The 23,349-nt window shown below is 40.4% G+C and overlaps 1 protein-coding gene across 1 annotated transcript; it reads left to right on the top strand.

Moving 5' to 3' along the window:
• The first annotated feature begins 1,826 nt into the window (after positions 1-1,826).
• OTOL1 (otolin 1) lies at positions 1,827-12,105 on the top strand. Its single transcript, XM_070073090.2, has 4 exons — positions 1,827-2,199; positions 7,452-7,541; positions 10,278-10,349; positions 11,167-12,105. The coding sequence occupies exons 1-4, from the start codon at positions 1,827-1,829 to the stop codon at positions 12,078-12,080; spliced, it is 1,449 nt and encodes a 482-aa protein (XP_069929191.2). The 3' UTR covers positions 12,081-12,105.
• Positions 12,106-23,349: the final 11,244 nt, after the last annotated feature.

The raw sequence follows: 23,349 nt of genomic DNA, 5'->3' as shown, positions 1-23,349 counted from the left end.
GGATGTTTAATGCTGTAAAGAGCCTTAAGAATGGGCTGCATCTTACTGTCTTCATGTCATAGGACTAAGCACTGTATTTCTGAGATGTTCACATAAATGTTTGTACAACAAATGAATATTTTGTTTAAGGCAGTTGTAGGAACTAATGAAAGTTCAATGATTTTATACCTAAGCAGAATATTTTATTTTGAGTTTTTGCTTCAGCTGGCTTTAGCTGGCTGATGCCTGGTAACCTCATTGTCTGTGCTCACTCTTGTAGGGTGGAGGGGTGTGTGTGTGGGTGGGTGGGCGGGTCTGCATTTGGAAAGATGCAGTATGCTCAGCTTTTACTTTCATTTTTGCTTTTTTTTTTGTCTCTCATTTTTCTTGACTGTAAACTCCAGGACAGAGACCAGGGTTGATGTTTAGTGTTACCATATATACTCTCTCTCTGCTTGAGATGTTGTCACTATTCAGTAAATATTGGTTGAATGGAAGATTACAGCAGCAAAGACAACTCAAAGTAAAGTTAGCATTTTTGGATTTTTATATGATTTTGGAAATACAGCATCCTATTTTTGTGCTTTCTCATCTGCTCTAATTTATATCTATCTCCTCTATAGCTCAGTTCCATTGAGCTGTGCTTGGATTTATTGTCGTTTAATATCATCTTTATAAATGCTGCATGATTTGTGGAAAAGAGTTTTGAATAAAGCAGATATGGATTTAGGTCCTGAATCCCTAACTTGCTAGTTGTGTGACCTTGGGCAAAGTATGTAACCTCTTGGTGCTTGTTTGTTCAGGTGAAGAAAACTAAGAAGGGGAAAAAAATAATATGTCATCCATCTGGAAGAGTTGTTTTAGGAACTTATTTGATTGATGACTGTAAGGCACCTGCTCATAGTACAGGCTCTACAAAAGCAGTTGTTTTTACTATTATTACTTCTATTATCCTTACTCTCCTGCTATTTTTCCTCATCACTCCTGTACTCTCCTACCAGAAAGCACAGCTACTGGAGTACTGGGAGCTGATAGGAAATAGAATACTATGAACTATCAAAAGTTCACTTCTTTGGGAACCTTATATCATATCACTTTGGACACTGATAAAAGCCTTCATAAGAATACCCATACTTTACTCTATTAAAACAGTGCAAGGATACATGGGAGTTTTTAGAAAAACCTATCAAATTGTAAGGCAAAGAGAGTTAAGTGGCATATAAATAATTTAAGGCCATAACATATATTCAAATTTATGGTTTTTTTATTGTCTCTCTTTCCATTTACTGCAATAGATTTTAGAAGACTGCTCTCACAACAGGACCATTATCCCTTGTAGATTTAAGGACTATTACACCAGCATTTTTTTAAATAATTGAGTTTGTTGGAATAAACTCTTCAGCTCAATATTTTTCATCTCTCCCTAATACAAATATATTTGATTCCTATAAATCTGAGTGAGGTCAGTCAGGAAATTAAATATATTTGTTTTCCACAGGGTATATGAACCATTAAGTCATGTTGCATTTATTATAGATCATGTTTGCTCTTTGGCAAGATAATTTGAAAGATTCAGAACACTATGAATATGTAACCCTGAGAAACCAACAAGAAAGGAAAATTGAAGCAAAATGTTCCTTATAATAACTACTTTAAGTAAATAAAATGTTCTGTGTGATTCAAGCATACATTTACATGATAGTATCAAAAAGATATCATTCTATACCAGGTTCATTCTTGTGGTTCAGATATATATATTTTCTCATATAGTATTTAGATAATTTAGTCTTTCCATTCAGATCTCAATTAATGTGCATGTTTTCCTATTATATCTTCCAGCTTCAAGTATGTGGATATTTTCTTGTTTTTGTGCCATTTTAATTGTTTTGGCTATTTCTGGTATTGACACAATAGCAAAGACCACACCATATACCAAATTTACAAAGAAATCTGAGGGAAAAGAAATACCAAAGGGTCTGAAGCCAGCCAGTGGCCCATCTCCGGAAGAAGAAGAGACTCCCTTCACAGAAATGGCTGACATGGCCATGCCAGCAGAACCAGCCACTGACTCTTTGGCCCTGGATCCTGCCTTGGGTGCTGCCACTCTCTTTCCCTTTGAAAACTTCACTCTCGACACGGCTGACTTCCTCCTGAATTGCTGTGATTGTTGTTCACCTGTCGCAGGGCAGAAGGGAGAGCCTGGAGAGATGGGAAAGCCAGGTATTTGAAAACACATCAAGTCACATTTCTCACCCTTACATAGTTAGAGTCAAGAGATGGGTTGGAGGGTGGAGTGGTCCCAAAGGTGTCTCCATTGGCCATGCAAATGGTGACAGGCATAGGTATGACATCGTGACAAATGCAAATGGGTGCCCTGCTGCCCAAGGCATCAGTTACTGCCTACTATGGTTATCTAAGCATTAAAATTAAATTAAATGCAAAAAATTAAATCAAATGTGTTGAAAAACGGAGTTAATCTGTCAAGATAGCCACACCACAAGTGCTCCCTAGCCACACTAGGGAGCTACCATGCTAACGGGCTACCATGTTGGGCAGTGCAGACATGAAGCCTCTGTCACTGCAGAGTTCTTTTGGGTGGTGCTGGCTAGAGCAATGTCAAGGACTGCTAGCCTCAGCAGTGGTGCTGCACAGGTTTATTGCCAGGACAATCTTTTCATTAATGGCTTATTTAAAAGTGGTGAGTGGAAGCTCTGCTTCTAGGGAGAATGTGTGCTGACTTATGGCTTTTTTCCAGTGCTATTTGTCATTAGGGTTAGGAATGCACTGCCTGTGAGGTGGAGAAGAGAGCCCAGGATCCAGTTTGCTTGTCATTGAGATTAGGAGGCGACACTGTATCATTGTCTAGCACTTTCTCCACTGAACACCACAATTATGCATTTCAGCATTTCAAATGCCTCTTATATATCCATAATGAGTACGCTCTTTGTTTTATTATAAAACATTTTGACTTTTACTTGTCACCTGGCAGAGAATTCAAGGCAAAAGTAAGATTAGAAAGTCAGTTTCCAACTCACTATTCTCTGAAAAAAAATACACATAAACATTTGTTGTATCTTGCCTGTAGAATTTAAAGGTATAAAATCGGTAATTACACCTCCTTACCAACCTTTTCATTTGTTTATCCCATGGGAGGGATCTTTTGAAAAATGTGCTCGGTATTTATGCATTGCTGGATTAGGAGGTAAAGGATATGCCCAGGGGGGCCAGGACATCAAGATTCTGGGGTTGCTAAAACAGTACTAGAAAAGTAATGAGACTGAGAAAGCCATGTTTACCAGACTTTCTCTCTGTGTCCTGTCTGTCGGGTAAGCTGCTTGGGGGTGAAAACCCCTAGGGTGTGGTCAAGTAGGCCCCGTTGTTTACTGACCCTCTCTTAGGGCTATGTGGTCTGCAACATCAGGGCTTGTGTTTTACCCAGTGGTGGGTTCCGCTGGGTTGTTGTTGGACCTCAGAATACAAGTGATAAATATTTTGAAGGTGTGCCAAGTGATTAGCTAGCCTGGGAGTCTGGTTCTGCCACAGTGTATATTGTATAACACCTCAGAATGCTGGTTTGTCCTTGTTCTATCTTAGGAACTCTCACTGTTTGTCTCAGTTTTCAAAGAGTGTGTGTGTGTACATACATATACTAAATATTTATTTTATTTATTTGAAAGGCAGAGTTACAGAAAGAGAGGGAGAGGTAGAGAGGTTGAGAGTTAGAAAGAGAGAGAAAGAGAGAGAGAGAGAGAGATCTTCTATCTGCTGGTTCACTTCCCCACAGGCTGCAATGACCAAGGCTGGACCAGGCCAAAGCTGGGAGCCAGGAGCTTCTTCCATGTCTCCCACATGGGTGCAGGGGCCCAAGCACTTGGGCCATCTTCTGCTTCTCTCAGGCCATCAGCAGGGAGCTGGATTGGAAGTGGAACAGCTGGGACTCAAACCAGCATTCATATAGGATGCTGACATTTCAGGTGGCAGCTTTACTCATTAGGGCACAACACCAGCCTTTCAGTTTCCAAAATATTAAAATAAGTTAAGAATGATACTCACGGAATCGAGAGAACTGAATGAGATAAGACATGTAAGAACTCAAGGTGGTGCCTCGAGTAGGATAAATGAGCAGGAAACTATTTTTATTTTTCCAGTGAGCTGTGGGATGAGTCTGGCCCTCAGAATACTCCGAGGTGGATAATGACAGGATACTGTTTTTGCGACTCAGAGAGAACTGTTTGTTCTAGCTTTATCAATGCTTGTCAAAACACTGCTTCTTCCTTGTTGTTTTTTTTTTTAATTAGAAATCTAGTATAAGAGCAACATTGAGAAAACCTGAAAAAGGAGAATAAACCTACTCAAACCCAACTGCTTTAATTTTTCGTCATTGTCTTTCAGTCCTTGGTTACGTGAATATACTCACACACACGAATGTATGTCACATTTTGCATTACCAAGTTTTAAAAGCATCTAACTTTATAGTGTTTCTGGATGAAAATGTTCTGAAGGATTCCGGTCTATTTAATGGCCAACAAAGGAAGAATTCTACTTAAAATTTTATCTCCTGTTTCTTCCATGAGTTCGGTTATAATAGTTGGTACTTACTGTATGTGAAGAACGGATAGGCACTTTATATTACTTCTAATCTTTATAAAAATGCTATTACATTTCAACCAGCTTAATCATGTGTCAGAGTTCCTGTGAAGTCTGGAGATTGCACTACCTGAGAGTGTGGAGACTGGAGTCCAACTTGATTTGTGGACCTTCAAGCCCCAGCTCTTCCCATTATGTTCAACCTTATGGTATTTATGCCACTCAATTCTACATGTACATCTCACTTAGACATCTGGGGCAGTCTCTCTTCCCTCGTACTCTTTTTTTAAATTTATTTGACAGGTAGAGTTATAGCCAGTGAGAGAGAGAGAGACAGAGATAAAGGTCTTCCTTCCGTTGTTTTACTCCCCGAATGGCCGCTACGGCTGGCACTGTGCCAATCTGAAGCCAGGAGGCAGGTGCTTCTTCCTGGTCTCCCATGTGGGTGCAGGGGCCCAAGCACTTGGGCCATCCTCCACTGCCCTCCTGGGCCACAGCAGAGAGCTGGATTGGAAGAGGAGCAACCGGGACTAGAACCTGGAACCCCTCTCATACTCTTATATGCAGTTGCTCTGTGTTCCCTGTGCCAACCTGGGTAGAGCCTTTATAATTTCCCTCAATATTATACCCACATGGAGAGAATATTTGGTGCTCTGAGGATGAGGGGACATTGCACACTGAAATGCAATTGGCTGCCTTACTTGCTTTCACCATCTATGCTTATGCTTTTTCCATTCCTCTCCATCATGTAATCCTCCCTTTTCTAGATAGGAGAATTTAATAAGCACTATTGGTTATTTGAGCCTTCCTTAAGCCTTAAACTCCATTGTCAACCATTTCTTAAAATTTTTCTTCCAAAGAAATACGGTCTTCCTTTCCTTTCCTCTCTTTTCCTTTCTTTTCCTTTCTTTTCCTTTCTTTTCCTTTCCTTTCCTTTCCTGTCCTTTCCTTTCCTTTCCTTTCCTTTCCTTTCCTTTCCTTTCCTTTCCAATTTATTTATTTATTTGAAAAATAAAATTACAGAGAGGCAGGGAGGGGGGGAAGGAGGTCTTCTATCCACTGGGTCACTCCCCAGATAGCAGCAATGGCTACAGCTGTGCCTATCCAAAACCAGGAGCCAGGAAATTCTTCTGGGTCTCCCATGTGGGTGCAGGGGCCCAAGGACTTGGTCCATCTTCTACTGCTTTTCCAGGCCATAGCAGAGAGTTGGATCAGAAGAGGAGAAGAGAGGACTCAAACCAATGCCCATATGGGATGCCGGCACTGTAGGAAGTGGCTTTACCCACTACGCCACAGTGCTGGCCCTACAATTTTCTCTCAAAGAGGAGTTCCATTGAATGCAATTTCCCAATTTCATCTTAATTATAATAATTATAATTATAATCATTAAATATAATCATATCTAAACAACAAATATAAATTAATATAATTATACTAAATAATTAAAATAAATAACAAATATGATTATAATAATTATAATTAAGATGAAATGGTATCATTTATCAATATGGTTAACATTTAAATTATTATACTTGGGGATTATTGCAGGGATTGAGACACAATTCTCCCAGCTTGCGTTAGACTGGGCCGCAGGAAGGATGATTATCCTAAGCTCAGTGTATTCATGTGGCCCAGAACTCCCTGTATAAGTGAGGGCAAGGAATGGGGGCTGAGTCCTGCCTCACCTGCTGTTTCCTACCTCTCAGCCTCCTCTCTTGCTTGATCCTCACCTCTACCTGCCATGCTGTTCTTTTAGTTCATTACAAACACCATGGTCTTGGGCTGGCACTGTGGTGTAGTGGGTAAATCTGTTGCCTGCAGTGCTGGTATCTCATATGGGTGCCAGTTAAGTCCTGGCTGCTCCACTTCTGATCCAGCTCTCTGCTATGGCCTAGGAAAGCATTAGAAAGTGGCCCAAGTCCTTGGGCCCCTGAACCAGCGTGGGAGACCCTGAAGAAACACCGGGCTCCTGGCTTCAGATTGTCCCAGCTCCGGCTATTGTGGCCATTTAGGGAGTGAACCAGAGGATGGAAAACCTCTATCTGTCTCTCTCTCTCTCTCTCTCTCTCTCTCTCTCTCTCTCTCTCTGTAACTCTGTCTTTCAAATAAATAAAATAAATCTAAAAAAATAAACCTCACCATAGTCTTTTCTACACGTATTTTTTCTGAAATATTTGTCTGCTTACTTTTTGCTTCTAGAAATCCAAGTCCATTCATTGGTCTTAGCCTAATGCCATTTTCACAGGGATGTCTCCTGATCCCATAAATATTAATTAGATTCGGTTACTATAACCCAAAATAGGATCTTCTTTTTCCTTTACATCATTAACCACCATGTGGCAACTCCTATTTATTTTGATTTCTGTTTAAATTTTCCTTTCACAGATTCTCAGCTCCAAGAAGGTAGGGGTGCTGGAATGTTGATGACTGCTTTTCCAATACTTAGCAGGGTACCTGGTATAAAGGAGGCCTCAGAAGTAGCTCCCGAGTGAGTGATGACATGAATGAATGGGAAATCCAAAAGCGCTAGGTTTTGTGTTTTTACTTCCAATCTGAAAGTGCGGTCCACACGAGGTTAAGTGTCAGATAATCATTTTGTTCTTCCTATTTGATATAGTGCCGCGCCCCTGAATCATTTGATCACTGCCGTGAATGCAGTGACAAGTACTAATGGGCTCAATTTATCTACTCAGGTAGTACAAAATTGCAAATCAGACAAAAATTGTACCCTTAGAACTCTGTAATAGTTTATCCTCGCCTAGATTTTATCATCAGAACATTGGTAGTTATTGGTCTTAATAAAATGATTGGTGTTTATCTGAACTATGAATTTCAAAAGAGAATGTTTCTTTTCTGATGATTTTACAAATCACTCTTGTTTCTAGGTCCCAAAGGAGAGGCTGGTGATGTCGGGGTCCAAGGGCCACCAGGAGTCGTTGGGTCCCAGGGCTCCAAGGGCCAGAAAGGAGAGAAGGGTAGGCGATTCGTTTCATGTTAAAACTCAAGAGGCATCTGCACTGGTTTCTGGGAGAGAAACTTGCTGAGTACATGTTACATTTGTACGTGCAGATGAATTTTTAAACATGAAGACTTTGTAAAACACATTGAGGTAAATGGGTAGTATAAATTTAATGTTTTAAGTGGCCAACTGAAAAATTCTGGACAAACATTTAGCACAAACATACGTTCACACATATGCATACATGTCCACAAGATTCTCTTTTTTTTCTCTCATTGGCCACCTTGCTGATCCAGTGATGGGAAACTGCAGGATACAGTCACTGGTGAAGAGTCCTTTCTTGTATATTCCTGTGTGAGCTTTTCTTTAGGACACAAATAATCTTGATAAAGCTAGCAGAGGCAATCTTCTAGAATATCCAGAATCAGTGGGTAGCCTCCTTGCTAAAAGAAGCCAGCAAATCCTGTGGGTCACTCTACAATAAGTGCCGATGGCTGGAGGACACCTGAGTAAAATTGAAGTAATGAAGCATGGAAGAGTGACCTTGGACCAGTCGCTTCACCTTGTCTGGAAACTGAAGGAAATGCACTAGATAGTTACTTCTGCCTTGTTCACTCTGAAAGAAGATTTTGAGTTACAGGTCTCTCATAGATCTTTTCCAGTTCAGAAATTTTTTAATTCCATAGATGCAGCAGTAAAGAATACTTTCTGCCCCAGGAAATCCCTGGGTCTGTAAGTGCTTAAAAATATGGAGGAAGGTTACAGATTCACTGAGACATTTAGAAATCCCTCAGTGAACACCCGCAGCCTGTAGAAATACCATCTATCCATCACATTAAATGTTTCAACCTCCATGTCACATGTCAGAAGACCTAATATCATCTATACATCACCCTCCACATGGCTCAGGAACTGCCTAACTCATTTCTGGTAGAACATTCAGTGAAGTACTTACTCAAAAAAGATGCTAAGGTAAGAGAGAGCTGCTTCACACTTGTCAGTTATGCAATTTTCATTCTTGGAAACATTTAATCCTTTTGTGACTGAATTATGTGAGCAGAAAACCCTGTGAAATAAAGATGAGTGATGAACTTCCCCAGTGATTCACACATTTGGAAGCCAGACTTCTGGAAGTAGAAGAAAAAAACAGGGAAGTAACATAAGATAGGGTTCTTAAGAATGTGCTTTGATGCTTTTGATGAGATCAAAAGTAGAAATTCATTCAACCAGTGTCTGTAAAGTGGCAACTCTACTTTCCTATTTCAGACTTACATTGGACTCTTTGTTAATACTGAAAGTTTAAAAAATGAATTGAATGACTGCATTCTGGTTAAGCACTACCTGACTGAGTATATTCATGATAAGGAATTCAACTCCTGAAATGAACTTGAGAGCTAAAGTAACTCTGTTTGATGAAGATCGGAATTTGATTTTTGACAAGGACTGGGAATAGGATCTGTCCTTCATTTCCATTCAAGGTTACATTCTCTCTACATTCTAATATTTTCCTCATGGACTAATGGTTAATTTCCAAATTTTGTATTTCAGACAGAGTAGAAATGGAGGACCTAGCTACTTAGAAAACTCCACTGAGGTACCAGTGATGGGATTTTCCTAGCTGGTCCTGCTAAATGAGGGGGAGTCTATTTTAATTCCTTTTATTTTGATTTTGGATTTTCTTTTCCTTAACAAGAAATGAAACAGAAAATGTTAGATTGCCAATAATATAGTTGGCAAGTCGATGTCAACCAAAGTAATATATAAGCAGATTTGGCTTTCTAGAAATTTTAAATTGTTTTCAAACCTAAATTTCTTCCTTGACAAAAGTGGTGACAAAAATTTCTACTATACCTTGCCGGAAGGGGAGGTACTAGGTACTATACACTTTTGTGGTGCTGTGATATATGAGTCTTCCTTTTATGTAAAAGGTGGCATTAATTACAAATAAAAATTGTATTGAACAAGAAAGGATGAATTAGATAAAAAATGGTAAAAGTTTGGAACAATGCCTGGTATAAATTAAATATTCAATACTAGTTAGCTATTAATTTTATCATTGCTATTATCATTTACAATTAAAACTGACATGATTGCTATGTAACAGATAGGCTTTTAATTTGGCCTTATTAATAACAATCAATTTTATAATATGGCAAACATCTGAAAACCCAGCATTTTCAATCTGTTTTTAAACATGAATTCTTACAATTATGTAATTTGTCCAAAGGGTATCTTTGGACAATGCAAATCTTCCAATGCAAAATCAAAATTGGATTTTCCTGATGCTTTAGGTCAAGGACAGTCTTTCCTGGGTGGGTTTTTGTTACAATCGCTTCTAGCCAATTGCAAAATATTGTGCTCTATGTTTAAATTTGTTATAGTATATGGCATTATTTCTCAGGCAGTCTGGACAAATGAAGATGTTCCGGCTGTGATCCAAAATTCATAATAGGAAAACATAAACCCATGTGTGCATAATGCAAGCAAGAAGTCACCGGTTCTATGAGAAGTTTGAAGAGTCATGGGAACCTAGCCGGCAAAGATGAGTTCTGTTGGAAGGAACTGACACTGTCACCAGACTTCCTTTAAATGGTTTACCAATTACATACTCCTAATGAACCTCCATAAACTTCCTTTTTAACAGTGTTTTACCTTTGGTTAAAGGAAACACTGGAATGCATTGTGGTTTTCAAAGGGATGTTGCATACAACATAAATACAATGGGAAAAAGTTAATTTTGGTATCATTGTAGGACTTAAAGGAGAACGTGGGGACCAAGGAACAAGTGGAAATCCCGGATATCCAGGAAAACCTGGAGAACAAGGTAAATACAAGCTGTCCATTGTGGGTGATCATGTGGGCCTCACAGACCTAAATCTTTCTGTTTGTGTTTGGGGTTATCAGAGAGGTGAGAGAAATATTAATTCCCATGATTCCTCTGATTATTCAGTGTATACACTACATGATGTTTGAGTAGCCCTGTGTAGGATTTTGGAGACCAGGTCCAAGGATCTGAGCTCAAGATTTATTTATTTATTTGAAAGGCAGAGTTACAGAGAAGCAGAGGCAGAGAGAGGGAGAGAGAGAGCGAGCGAGAGAGAGAGAGTGAGGTCTTCCATCCATAGGTTTATTCCCCAGATGGCTGCACCAGCAAGAGCTGGGTCGATCTGAAGTCAGGAGCCAAGCGCTTCTTCCAGTCTCCCATGTGGGTGCAGGGGCTCAAGGACTTGGGCCATCTTCTACTGCTTTCCCAGGCCATAGCAGAGAGCTGGATTGGAACCGGAGCAGCGGCACCTCCAGCCGGTGCCCATACAGCATGCCGGCACCACAGGCTGTGGCTTCACCCACCCTTTACCCATTATGCCACAGTGCCAGCTCCTAATATTCTCTATCATAAAAATAAAACACAAATAGAAGACAGCTGAATCTAAGCTGTTGTTTCTTGGAAGCATTCCGAGAGTGTGGAATGATAGGAATGACTCCTTGTAAGAGCTTTGTAGGCACAGCTATGACTGAGGCAGGAGCCGGGTGTCCAGGTCTCCGGTAGCATGTTTTATTTCTACTGTCTGAACTCTGGGGGTAATAGCACCCGGTTGCCAGCCTGTGTGATCCTTCACTGTTGTTGTAATTTTCCATTTCAGGTGCACTCGGTCCTAAGGGGGATAAAGGCAATGTTGGCCTGGCAGGAGTGAAAGGACAAAAGGGCTCAAAAGGGGATCCATGCGGGAACGGCGGGAATGGCACCAAAGGCGACAAAGGAAACCCTGGCACTGTGGGCTCTCCCGGTTCGGATGGAAGGCCTGGGGCCAAGGGAGACAAGGGGGAGATGGGGGAAAAGGGCCACTTCGGAGATGCTGGGGAGCCGGGAGGAAAGGGACAAAAGGGTGAGGAGGGGATGAAAGGAGATACAGGTCTCAAGGGAGACCCTGGGATAGAGGGCAGAAGCGGCCTAGATGGCCGGCCTGGGGCCAAAGGCTATCCAGGGGTCAAAGGAGAAAAGGGAGAGTTAGGGCCTCCTGGTCTCATGGGACCTGCTGGGCCAAAGGGTGACATTGGTAGCAAAGGGACCCGTGGCCCCATTGGGAAGAAGGGCTCTCGCGGCTTTAAGGGCTCCAAGGGGGAGATGACCAGAATCCTGCAGTCAGCCTTCAGTGCTGCTTTATCAAGGCCTTTCCCTCCTCCCAACGTCCCTGTCAAATTCGACAAGGTCCTCTATAACGACCAGGGGCATTACAGCCCTGTCACTGGGAAATTTAACTGCAGTATTCCTGGGACATACGTTTTTTCCTACCATGTCACTGTGCGGGGCCGACCTGCAGGAATCTGCCTGGTGGCAGGGAACAAGAGGCGGTTCAAGTCCAGAGAGACTCTGTATGGCCAGGATATAGACCAAGCCTCTCTCCTCATTGTCCTGAAATTAGGTGCAGGAGACCAAGTGTGGCTGGAAGTGTCCAAGGGTTGGAATGGAGTGTATGTCAGTGCTGACGATGACAGCATTTTTACTGGGTTCCTTTTGTACCCTGAAGAAACTCTTGGCATTCCACCACACCTTTGAGCCTTGCATTTTGCAGTGTGGCTTTAGTGGAATAAGCCCATTAAAATAGAGTAGTGCTATTAAAAAAAAACTTCAATTTTTAAATGTTTATGAACACAGCACAAAAAATAAGATAAAATAATTCCTATTTTAAGGCATCTCCTTTAATATGTATGTGTTTGAGAACATAAATGTCTTAACTTTGTAACTGACTTCATTTGGCATTATTTTGACACTACTCATGCATTTAAACAAAAATATTTGTATACCAAAATATGAATGAATCTTATAATTAATAAATATATTCTTCTAAAACCTTCTGTATCTCACGTGAATGTGTTACTCCTTTCTGTGTGTGAAGCTAGTAGCTGACACAAGCACAGGTCTTTCTCAAAGTTTCCAATTCTCTTGGGAGGGTTTTCTTCTTCTTCTAAAAAAAAAAAAGCAAATATTTGGGGCCAGCATTATGGTAAGCTGCCACCTGCGACACCAGCATCCCATTTAGGTACTGGTTCAAGTCCCAGTTGATCCACTTCCAGTCCACCTCCCGGCTAATGTGCCTGGGAAAATGGTGAAAGATGGCCTAAGTCCTTAGGCCCCTGCATGCACATGAGAGATTTGGAAAAATCTCTTGGCTCTTGGCTTCAGTCTGGCCCAGCTTAGGCCATTATAGCCTTCTGGGGAGTGAACCAATGGATGGAAGAGCTCTGTCTCTCTCTGTCTCTGCCTCTCTCTCTCTCTGTAGACTCTGCCTTTCAAATAAATAAATAAATCTTTTAAAAAGTACAAGTGTTTTCATGTTAGTTTAATACAAGGAAAATTTATCTGTTTGTAAGGGTTTGCTCAAGAAATGTAGAGTTGTGTATTGGGTAAAATGTAAAAAGAAAGTTGATCAACATATCGCTCAATCATAGCAAACACAAAACCATATGTCAAATTATTCTGCTTAGAAGAAAGGAGTGTCCAAGAACAAAATGAGATCATTGATCTAAATTTTGGCCTTTTCTTCACAGAGGAAAATTTAATTAGGACAAATTCTTAGACATCATTATTATCATTTATAAAATCATTCATTCCAGGCATTTAGTGATAACATTGCTGGAGCAGATGGGGGCTTGGGAACTAATTTTCATTGTGAATGTTTAACAACTATGAATATTTGATAATTCAGTGACTTCATTTTCTAAAAACCAAATGGGTTGAATCCACACTGAATTTGGTTCTATGAAGGGTGTTATGCAGATTTGTCCCTCTTGGTGTGCCAAGCCAGGAAGTGAGTGATGGGTTACTTTCTGGTCTTGCTTTGACATATGCCCACTTTGACATATGCCCACTTTGACACATTCCCACTTTGAGATTCTCATTCACATATTTAGTAGAATAAGGTTTCCCAAATTGTGTTCGAAGAATACATTTATGAAAATTGCTATAAACTACTAGAAACAGAGTAATTTGGACATCAAGCAAATATAGGACATGCTATCTTCTACAGCTCCCTCATAAAGAGTCATAAAGCATGTCAGTGTAGTTTCTGAAACACACACAGAAAATAGCTTACTTTACTTCTGTCTTATCCAGGGATCCAAAGGTTATTTTGGGCATAGAAGTCATCAACTAACATCTCTTGAAACAGCATTCTGTGGGATCTTAATTTTGGAAATGCTGCATTAGTTTCTCATCCAAGGATTACCTGGCAGGCTGAGGAAAAGTTCACTCCTGGCATTTTCACTTCCTTCAACAGTTTTTACCTGTTTAGATTCCAACATTGCATTAGTTGTGACTGTATTGCTGTTTGGCAAAGGGAGAATAAGAAAAATTGCGAGTGATTTTTAAAAATGATGCTTACACTTGGAACTTTCATTTTTCATTTGCAGTATCAAGTAATTAAGAGAATCAGGAACTTAGCCTGTGTTTGTTATTTTTCTTGTTTAGAATTCTTTGTATTAATTTGATGTTTGCCTATCAATTTATTTATTTATTCAAGAGGTGGGGGAAGAGAGGGCGGGAGAGAGAAAGAGAGAGAGATCCAATCCTGTAGCTCACTACCGAAATGCTTGCAAAAACAGGAACTTGGACAAGCCAAGCTGGTAGCTGACAACTCGCTCCAGGTCTTCCATGTGGGTAGCAGGGATCTGACTGCCTGCTGCCTTCAAGGGTATGCATTAGCAGGAAGCAAGTTAGAATCAGGAGCTGAGCCAGGACTTGATCCCAGACACTCTGATATGGGATATGAGGGTGCCACATGACTTTTTTATAATAATTGTTTTTTATTTAGTAAATATAAATTTCCAAAGTACAGTTTATGGATTACAATGGCTTCTCCCCCCATAACTTCCTTCCCACATGCACCCTTCCCATCTCCCGCTCCCTCTCCCATTCCATTCACATCAAGATTCATTTTCAATTATCTTTATATACAGAAGATCAATTTAGTATATATTAAGTAAAGATTTATCAGTTTGCACCCACACAGAACATAAAGTGTAAAATACTGTTTCAGTACTATTTATAGCATTACTTCACATTGGACAATACATTAAGGACAGAGATCCCACAAGAGGAGTCAGTACACAGTGACTCCTGTTGTTGACTTAACAATTTGACACTCTTGTTTATGGTGTCAGTAATCTCCCTAGGCTCTAGTCATGAGTTGCCAAGGCTATGGAAGCCTTTTGAGTTTGCCGACTCTGATCTTATTTAGACAAGGTCATAGTCAAAGTGGAAGTTCTCTCCTCCCTTCAGAGAAAGGTACCTCCTTCTTTGATGGCCTGCTCTTTCTACTGGGATCTCACTCACAGAGCTCTTTCATTTAGAGTTGTGGTGTTTTTTTTTTTTTTTTTTTTTTTTTTTTGCCAGAGTGTCTTGGCTTTCCATGCCTAAAATACTCTCATGGGCTCTTCAGCCAGATCTGAATGCCTTAAGGGCTGATTCTGAGGCCAGAGTGCTGTTTAGGACATCTGCCATTCTATGAGTCTGCTGTGTATCCCTCTTCCCATATTGGATCGTTCTCTCCCTTTTTTATTCTACCAGTTAGTATTAGCAGACACTAGTCTTGTTTGTATCTAAGAGTCGAAGGGACCAAATGGCTTTTAAAAAAATATTTATTTTTTGAAAGTTATAGACATATACACAAAGGCACACACACATGTTGCACAGTGATAGAAAAATCTTCCATCCTCTGATTTACTTCCCAGGTGGCCACAACTGCTGGAGCTGGGCCAGGAGGAAGTCAGGAGCCAGGTGTATCCCACATGGGTGGCAGGGCCCCAAGTACTTGGGTTACATTCTGCTGCTTTTCCCAGGCCATTATCAGGAAGCTGGATCAGAAACAAATTAGCTGGGACTCAAATTGGCACCGCATGGGTTGCTGGTGTCATATGCAGTGGCTTTACCTGCTAGGCCAAATGTCAACCACATTATATCATTTCCCTCATTCGGCTGAAACAATTTGGGGAGGCTGAGAACCAACTGACCAAGCAAGATAAAAGAGAAAATCATATCATAAATATCGTATGTGAGACCTGTGCTGTGGTGTGGTGGGTAAATCTGCTGCCTGCAATGCCGGCTTCCCATATGGGCACTGGTTCGAGTCCCAGATACTCCTCTTCTGATCCAGCTCTGTGGTATGGCCTCAGAAAGCAGTAGAAGATGGCCCACATCCTTGGGCCCCTGCACCTACATGGGAGACCTGGAGGAAGCTCCTCACTCCCGGCTTTGGATCGGCGCAGCTCCCGCTCTTGTGGCCATCTGGAGAGTGAACCAGCGGATGGAAGACCTCTCTCTCTCTCTCTCTCTCTGCCTCTACCTCTCTGTAACTCTACCTTTCAAATAAATGAATAAATCTTTGAAAAAATCATATGGGTGTTCTATTAACGGGCAGGTGGCAATTGGATGGGGAATAAGATAAAGACACCAATTCATTAATTACTATATATTTACCTGATAGATGTTCTTCTTAAACTTCAGAAAAAAGTATGTTTTCATAATTAAGATTTTCACACACTTCATGTTCTACTGACAGTTTTTTCAAACTTGATCACATTGTTGGGTAATTATTTTTCTTAGTAGTTTTTAAAAATTGATTTGAATTTAAAGAAACTTTGATCAGCCAAATTGGCACTAAAGCTTTGAAAAGAACCAGGAATCTTATACATACTTTGTTCAAATATTGTAATGGGATTTGAATTAGATGCACTATCACTAGTGTAGACAATGTTGTGTAGTTCAAATATTTAAATTTAATCATAAAAGCCAATGATCATTTATTTACAATTTTACCATCTCTTAAATAAATGTTCTAGAACATAGCACTATCACAGATTTCCTTTCTAGACTTGCGTAATCACAAATTTAATAGTGATCTGAATTATTTAATATTGAATAACATTTTTAGCCATTCATTGTGCTATTGGAAATGCCATACCATTGCAAATGCCATACTATTGTAAATGCCATGCAATTCATGAATACCAAGAAAAATGAAATGGGACACAAAGAAAAGCAAAGCAATGGATTCCAAGCACAATTGACATATAATTCTTTGTTAATTATAGCATTTTATTTTATACTCTCTAAGAAAAAGACCGGATAAATTGCATCACCCTTAATTCAAAATTCTCATGGCTCAACTCCTCCCATCCTCCAAAGCAGTGGCCATACCCACATTTGCAGCAGTGCAAACCACCAACCAGGATGGAGTTTGGAGGCAGTCACCTTTTATTTGATGGACATAGGGCAAAGGGCCTGGATAAAAGCTTTTCAGGGCATCTAAAAGGCAGTAGTTACTGGTGCACATGTTTAAGTTTGAAGATTTCGCTATGCAATAATTGATCCCTGATCCCCAACAGAGTTTCCTTGGGTACTGTAATAAATTTGTGTGCTGCGGGTTTTTTTTAATTAAAGCTTTATTTATTTTATTTTAAAGGCAGAGTTAGAGAGAGGGAAAGGGGGAGGGAGAGGGAGAGAGAGAGGGATATCTTCCATCTGCTGGTTCATTCTCCAAATGGTTCAACACCTGCTGCTGGGCCAGGCCAAAGCCAGGAGTCTGGAGCCCCTTTGGGTCTCCCACATGGGTGCAGCAGCCCAAGCATGTGGGCCATCCTCAGCTGCTTTCCCAGGTACATTAGCAGGGAGCTGGATTGGAAGTAGAGCATCTGGGTCTCAAATTGACACCCATATGGGATGGCGGCATTGCAGGCACTGGCTTTACCCACTAGGCCACAGGGCCAGCCCTGTTGCCTCTTTTATGCAGGAGTCATTAAAGCATGGGCCCAGGGTAGGTCTCCCTCTCATATCACTTGTTTCTGTCTTTGATCTCTTCCATGGAAACAAATCTGTTAAAAAGTAAGTTGATTTTCTTACCCCTCCAGTTTCAAGCATTTTGTTGCAAATGACAGGATTTCATTTTTTATCACTGTATAGTATTCCATGGTGTATATATCCCATCATTTTTTATCCAGTCTTCAATTGATGGGCATTTGGGTTGATTCCATATCTTAACTATTGTGAATTGAGCTGCAATATACAGGGGGGTACAGGAAACACTTTTATATGATTTCATTTCCCTTGGGTAAATTCCCAAGAGTGTGATGGCTGGGTCAAATGGTAGGTCTACATTCAGATTTCTGATATATCGCCATATTGTCTTCCACAGTGGCTGTACTAGTTTACATTCCCACCAATAATGGATTAGGGTACCCTTTTCCCCACATCCTTGCCAGCAGTTGTTGTTTGTTGATTTCTGAATGAAAGCCATTCTAATGGGGAAGAGGTAAAACCTCATTGTGGTTTTGATATGCATTTCCCTGACAGAAGCCAGGGATTTTTATCTGTTTATTATTCTGTCTCCAGAATTAAACATTTGTGTTAAATATGTGTTCAATGAATAAAGAGTAATAGGATCCTAACAGATGTGATAGTTGTAGGTCTGTCCACAAGGTGGTGCTCACAGATTATTTTTGCTTCTGATTTCCTTTTTAATTTTGAAAACAACAATAAAAAACCCTCTCTACATCATAGTCTATTGCAAAGTAAATAGAATAATGACTTAGACTTCACAGTTAAGAATCTTGTTTCATGGAAAACCATGCTTTCTGTTTCATTGTGTTTTAGAAAGCTACACATTTTTTTCCCCTGTTAGTACATAGAACTATTGGGTGACTATGGGATGGCCATGAGAAACTTACAGCAACAAAAGGAAAACGTGGCTCCTGTTGTCTGGATCCAGTGCTCTTTCTGAGTATAGGCTCAATCCATTTTTATCTCCCACCCCATTTCAAAATGGATAATTCTAGTCCTGGGATAGGATATATTTTATAGTTGTAAATTCATTTACAGAAAGATTTTTAAATGGGACAAAAATGTTAGAGTTCAAGGATGCTACATGATTTGGAAGAACTTAGGGAGAAGAAAATATTGAGAATAATGCAGCTGGCAATGGCAAAAGTGGGTGGGGGCAGAGAGAGACATTGGGAATTATGGTGTCATAGTAATTGCCATTTCCTGGGCCCTGCCCATGTGCCAAACACAGCACTTTACATGTCCAAGATGCCCTAAGTGACATGTACCACAAGTAGAGACTGAATCATGGAACATGCCAAAGGACACTCATCTGATGGACACACAAGGACTCATACAGTTTGTATGTGGAGCATACAATCTTAAATTTTAAAATCTTAAAGAACACAGCAAAGCTTACTAAAAAGCTGGTGAACATCTGGTATAGTGGGTAAAGGAATAGTAGGAGCCAAGTTTCTCACTGTTAACACCTTAAGTGGAAAGGGGAATGGGAAATGGATCAAGAATCAGAGCATGAAAAGATACACCTGACAGAAAACTGCAAATGCAACCAATGGGGCTTTGCCAATAAAGGAGACTGCAGGTGGACGCTCTGATCAGTCTGGCATATGGTTCTTGTGGATTTAGTGGATAAAATTAGGAGTACTTGATTGTTCTAGGAGCTAGAATAAAAACAAATTTATTGTTTGAATTATAAGACTTATTTTTGAATACAATAATGATATCATAAAATATTTGCATACTTCAGAGATAGGAAAGGTGTTAGAAGTTATTCCTCTTGTTCTGAGCTAATGGAAGGAGTTGAGGAGCAGAAGCCTCGGTCTCTTATTCTCTGTGTATGCATTCATTTATTTAGGGTTGTTGTGTGCCCAGCACTGTTCTTGGTATTGGGGTTAAATCAGTGAACAGAATAGGTGAAAGGAAACTCTGAGTTTGTATAGATTACAAAGAGAAAGAATACAAAAACACTATAAATCTTATGTTACACAGTATTTTTGAAGACAATAAATGATTCAGAGACGAATAAAGTGGGAAGGAGATTGGCAGATGGGGGGGTGGTGCAGTCAATGTGAATGTAACATTTGAGCCAAGATGTAGAGAAGGAGGAGTTAAGTCCGAGGGATGTCCAAAAAAACAGATCCAACACAAGAAGGTGGCAGGAGCTAGCCTGGCAAGGAAGCCAGTGTATCTGCGTGGTGTGAGCAACAGGACAGGAAGTGAGGTGAGATCTGAGAGATAATGGGGCCACAGACTGCACAGGACTTGAACTTTTACGTGGGTTTGGGAAATATGGAATCTGCACTTTCCAGATCTCCTTGGAGGAAAGGCTAGGTACCCAGTTCTGGGGACACTGCTCCACAGATAAGCTCAAACTGTTAGCTCTTTCTGGTGCTGCCTGAGTGTAGAGCTGCCTCTTTTGAGGGCAGCCCAAATCAAGTAGCCAAGGAAGTTGGTTGTTTAAGGCCTGACCTTTTTAGCCCTTTGATATCACACTGTAAGCTCTATGAGCTCCAGAACTCTTTCACAGTTGGCCAAAGCCTTGCTGGACCTAATTGCAGCTCAACTTCTCCCATGCCCAATTCTACCTCCTCTTCTCTTTTCCTTTTACAGAAGTTCATTCTTAATGAATATCTTGCCCTCAAAATTCTGTCTCTACATCTACTTCTGGACACCTAATCAATGACAATGAGATGTAAAATGTGAGAGGAAGTGGTGGATGGTACAGTTTGTGGACAGCTTGTTCATTTCTCTTCCCTGCCATACTTCTACTTTGTCTTACCTCTACTGAGCCAGAGATTAAAGAATTGATAAGTGAACTAATTCATGTCAATAATATTTCAAGCTTTTGTTGTGACATTTAGGTCCAGAGAATCTCTGTTGACTGACTGTAGTGGTTATGAGTACAAACTCAGGAGCAGATGCACTGGCTTAAAATTTCAGTTACTAGCGATGTGATCTTTGGAAAAGAAACTGAATCTATCTGTGGGTTAGTTTATTCATCTATGGGATGAAATTTTAGTGGAGCAAATGAGTTGATAGTTGCAAAATTCTTAGAACTATGACTGGAACATAGTAAATATGAGATGAATGTTTTTTAAACAAATAAGAAAAGCTAGCACTATTTGGGTTAAATATGAGGCTGTGTGCATTTTCTATATGGGTCAGACTCATTTTCATACCCATGGATGCATGAGTTTTTCAGATGATGGGTCTGTGAATGGAGGGGGCAGTAAAATCTGGACTTTCTGGGACTCAGTGTAGGATCATAGGTAATAGGGCTGGTTGAATTTAGGATATATATGATTTTAATCAAGATCTTCCCATAAAACATCCAGATTATATAGACATAAATACTGTGGTTTATCAAATAAACTTGAAAACGAAGTATTAATTCTTTGAAATGAGATTGAGATTCACTCTTTCTTTATAATCACTATTAATAGAGTCAATTTACTGAAGTGTATAGACTTGATTTCATATTTAGGCACCTAGGGTCACTGCATTGGATTGCGTGTTAGCCATGTGTTACTTGTACATCTGAACAAGGCACTGAAAGAGAGCCCACCTAAAGATGGATGATTTGCTGATCTGAAGGTAATGACAGTGACAAATGAGACCTCCCAGTGGACCATAGTGAGGGTTAGCGGCAGGAAATTGCATCGGCCCAGTGATTAAGGCAACATCAGCAGGCAGAAGACAGCAGCAGGGCAGGTGGCCTTGGTCTTACTGCTGCCTCATCTGATCCGTCTCACAGGGTGATGAGTCTGAGATGTGTCCGCCTCACCTGCAAACACAATCCTCCCTTGCTTCTCCCTTTTTTCTTGAGGATAAATGAGCAACAAGAAATTTGGAACATCCAGATTATTCAATGTCAGAGCTATTGCCAAAGCAGCACGCCCACTCTCCTTGGATATTGAATGTAAGTTAAAATTGCCTCTGGCAAAAGATTTTGTGAAGGTCTTACTCATTCATTTTAATTCAAGAAAAATTAATGAGCACCTACTACGTACCAGGCAGTAGGCTCGATGCCAACAGTACAAAGATGAATGAGATAATTTCTTGTCTTCAAGGAAGTCACAGTCGAATGGAAGAGGCATCTAACTAAACCCAATGGTTGTTCCATCTTTTCTTGTCTCAGGGAGGGCCAAAGACCTAAATGTCATAGCTATTATAGGAGAAATTGAGAAAACACTTAATCTAGCACTTGGTTGATTGATGTCCTTATTTTACTACTCCAAGGAGTACTAGGTGAGCAATTTATTTCAAAAGGTTCAGCCTTAGTGGGAGAAAAATGTTAAACAAAAAAATTCAAGAATAACATTTCATAGTTGGGTGTTAGTTACCATGTGGGACCTGAAATCTTATTTTTAAGACCTTGGATGGAAAATGAGAGAGAAGACTAAAGTCTATAGGGAAATTTGAAGCAGAAATCTGATTGAGGAATTATCTGAGCTTGGAAAGATCTTGATAGTCACCTCAGCAGCTCATCTTGAGAGACTAGGGTCTAACTTTTAGATTCTATAACCTAAAATGTAGGGTCTAAGGACCTACAGATCAAAACTCTCCCATTCCAACCAAGGGATCTTCATTTACAAAAGAAAAAATAGGATATGATTTACCTACATATACATACACAAATGTTACATATACAGCTTAATGACTTTACACATACTGCTCTAACCATGAACACAGCACCATATCATAAGAAAAATTTCCAGTACGTAAAGAATGTCCTTAGAAAATGCCCACTTCCAGTCAAATCATCCCATCCCACAAACATAATCACTATACTAATTTCTACTGCTATAGATTAATTTTGCATGTTCCTGAGATTCTTATAAGTCAAATCAAATCTGGCTTTTTTCCTCAGCATTCTGACTGGGAGATCATTCAAGTTGTTGTGTGTATCAGTAACACTTCAGGCATTGCACCTCCAAGTGGCTCTGCTGATTGGTCATTTTGGTATCCTCTCCTGTGAAGCGGCTACTCAAATTTTTTTTTTTTTTTTTGCTCAATTTCATTGGATTGTCTTCTTTTCCTTATTGACTTATAGCAGTTCTTTCTCTCTTTCTCTCTTTCTTTCTTTCTTTCTTTCTTTCTTTCTTTCTTTCTTTCTTTCTTTCTTTCTTTCTTTCTTTCTTTCTTCTGACAGGCAGAGTGGGCAGTGAGAGAGACAGAGAGAAAAGTCTTCCTTTTCTGTTGGTTTACCCTCCAATGGCTGCTGCAGCCGGCGCACCACGCTGATCCGAAGCCAGGAGCCAGGAGCTTCTCTTGGTCTCCCATGCGGGTGCAGGGCCCAAGGACTTGGACCATCCTCCACTGCACTCCCGGGCCACAGCAGAGAGCTGGACAGGAAGAGGAGCGACCGGGACAGAATCCGGTGCCCTGACCGTAACTAGAACCCGGTGTGCCGGTGCCGCAGGTGGAGGATTAGCCTATAGAGCCGCGACGCCGGCCTATAGGAGTTCTTTATAGTGCATGCAAGATTCCTGAGTTTTAATCCACCTTTTTCTCCTAGTAGATCATTTGTTTACTGAGCCTCCTTTTCCCTTTTATTTATTCCTCTTAAGCTTATAAACCCTTCCAATTTACACTACTTTGATGCCTTTCTACCTTTCTAAGACTAAAATTTTCTTCTAAAAAGTGAATTGGAAGGGGCTGGTATTGTGTGCAGCAGATTGAGATGCCACCCTCAATGCCAGCATCCGATATAAACACTGGTTCAAATCCGAGCTGCTCCAATTTTGATCCAGCTCCCTGCTAGTATGCCTGGGAAAGCAGTGGAGGATGTCCCAAATGCTTGGGTCCTTGTACCCATGTGAAAGAATGGGAAGGAACTCTAAGCTCTTACTTTGGCCTGGCCCAGCCTGGCTGTTATGCCCTGTTTGGAACATGAATCAGCTGTTAGAAGTTCTTTTCCTCTCTCTCTGTCTCTTCCTCTCTCTGTAATTCTGCCTTTCCAATAAATAAATACATATTTGAAAAAGTGAAT

The sequence above is a fragment of the Oryctolagus cuniculus genome, chromosome 4 (genome assembly GCF_051225735.1).
Source record: "Oryctolagus cuniculus isolate XC-2025 breed Fujian yellow rabbit chromosome 4, ASM5122573v1, whole genome shotgun sequence".
Lineage (NCBI taxonomy): Eukaryota > Metazoa > Chordata > Mammalia > Lagomorpha > Leporidae > Oryctolagus > Oryctolagus cuniculus.
The sequence above is the reverse complement of the archived record's forward strand: the minus strand, read 5'-3'. Positions and strand labels throughout refer to the sequence as shown.

Excerpts from the sequence above, each read along its gene's own strand:
- OTOL1 (XM_070073090.2), top strand. The coding sequence starts at position 1,827 with ATGTGGATATTTTCTTGTTTTTGTGCCATTTTAATTGTTTTGGCTATT. Across the intron at positions 2,200-7,451 it reads TGGAGAGATGGGAAAGCCAG|GTCCCAAAGGAGAGGCTGGT; the intron begins GTATTTGAAAAC and ends TCTTGTTTCTAG. Across the intron at positions 10,350-11,166 it reads AGGAAAACCTGGAGAACAAG|GTGCACTCGGTCCTAAGGGG; the intron begins GTAAATACAAGC and ends TTTCCATTTCAG.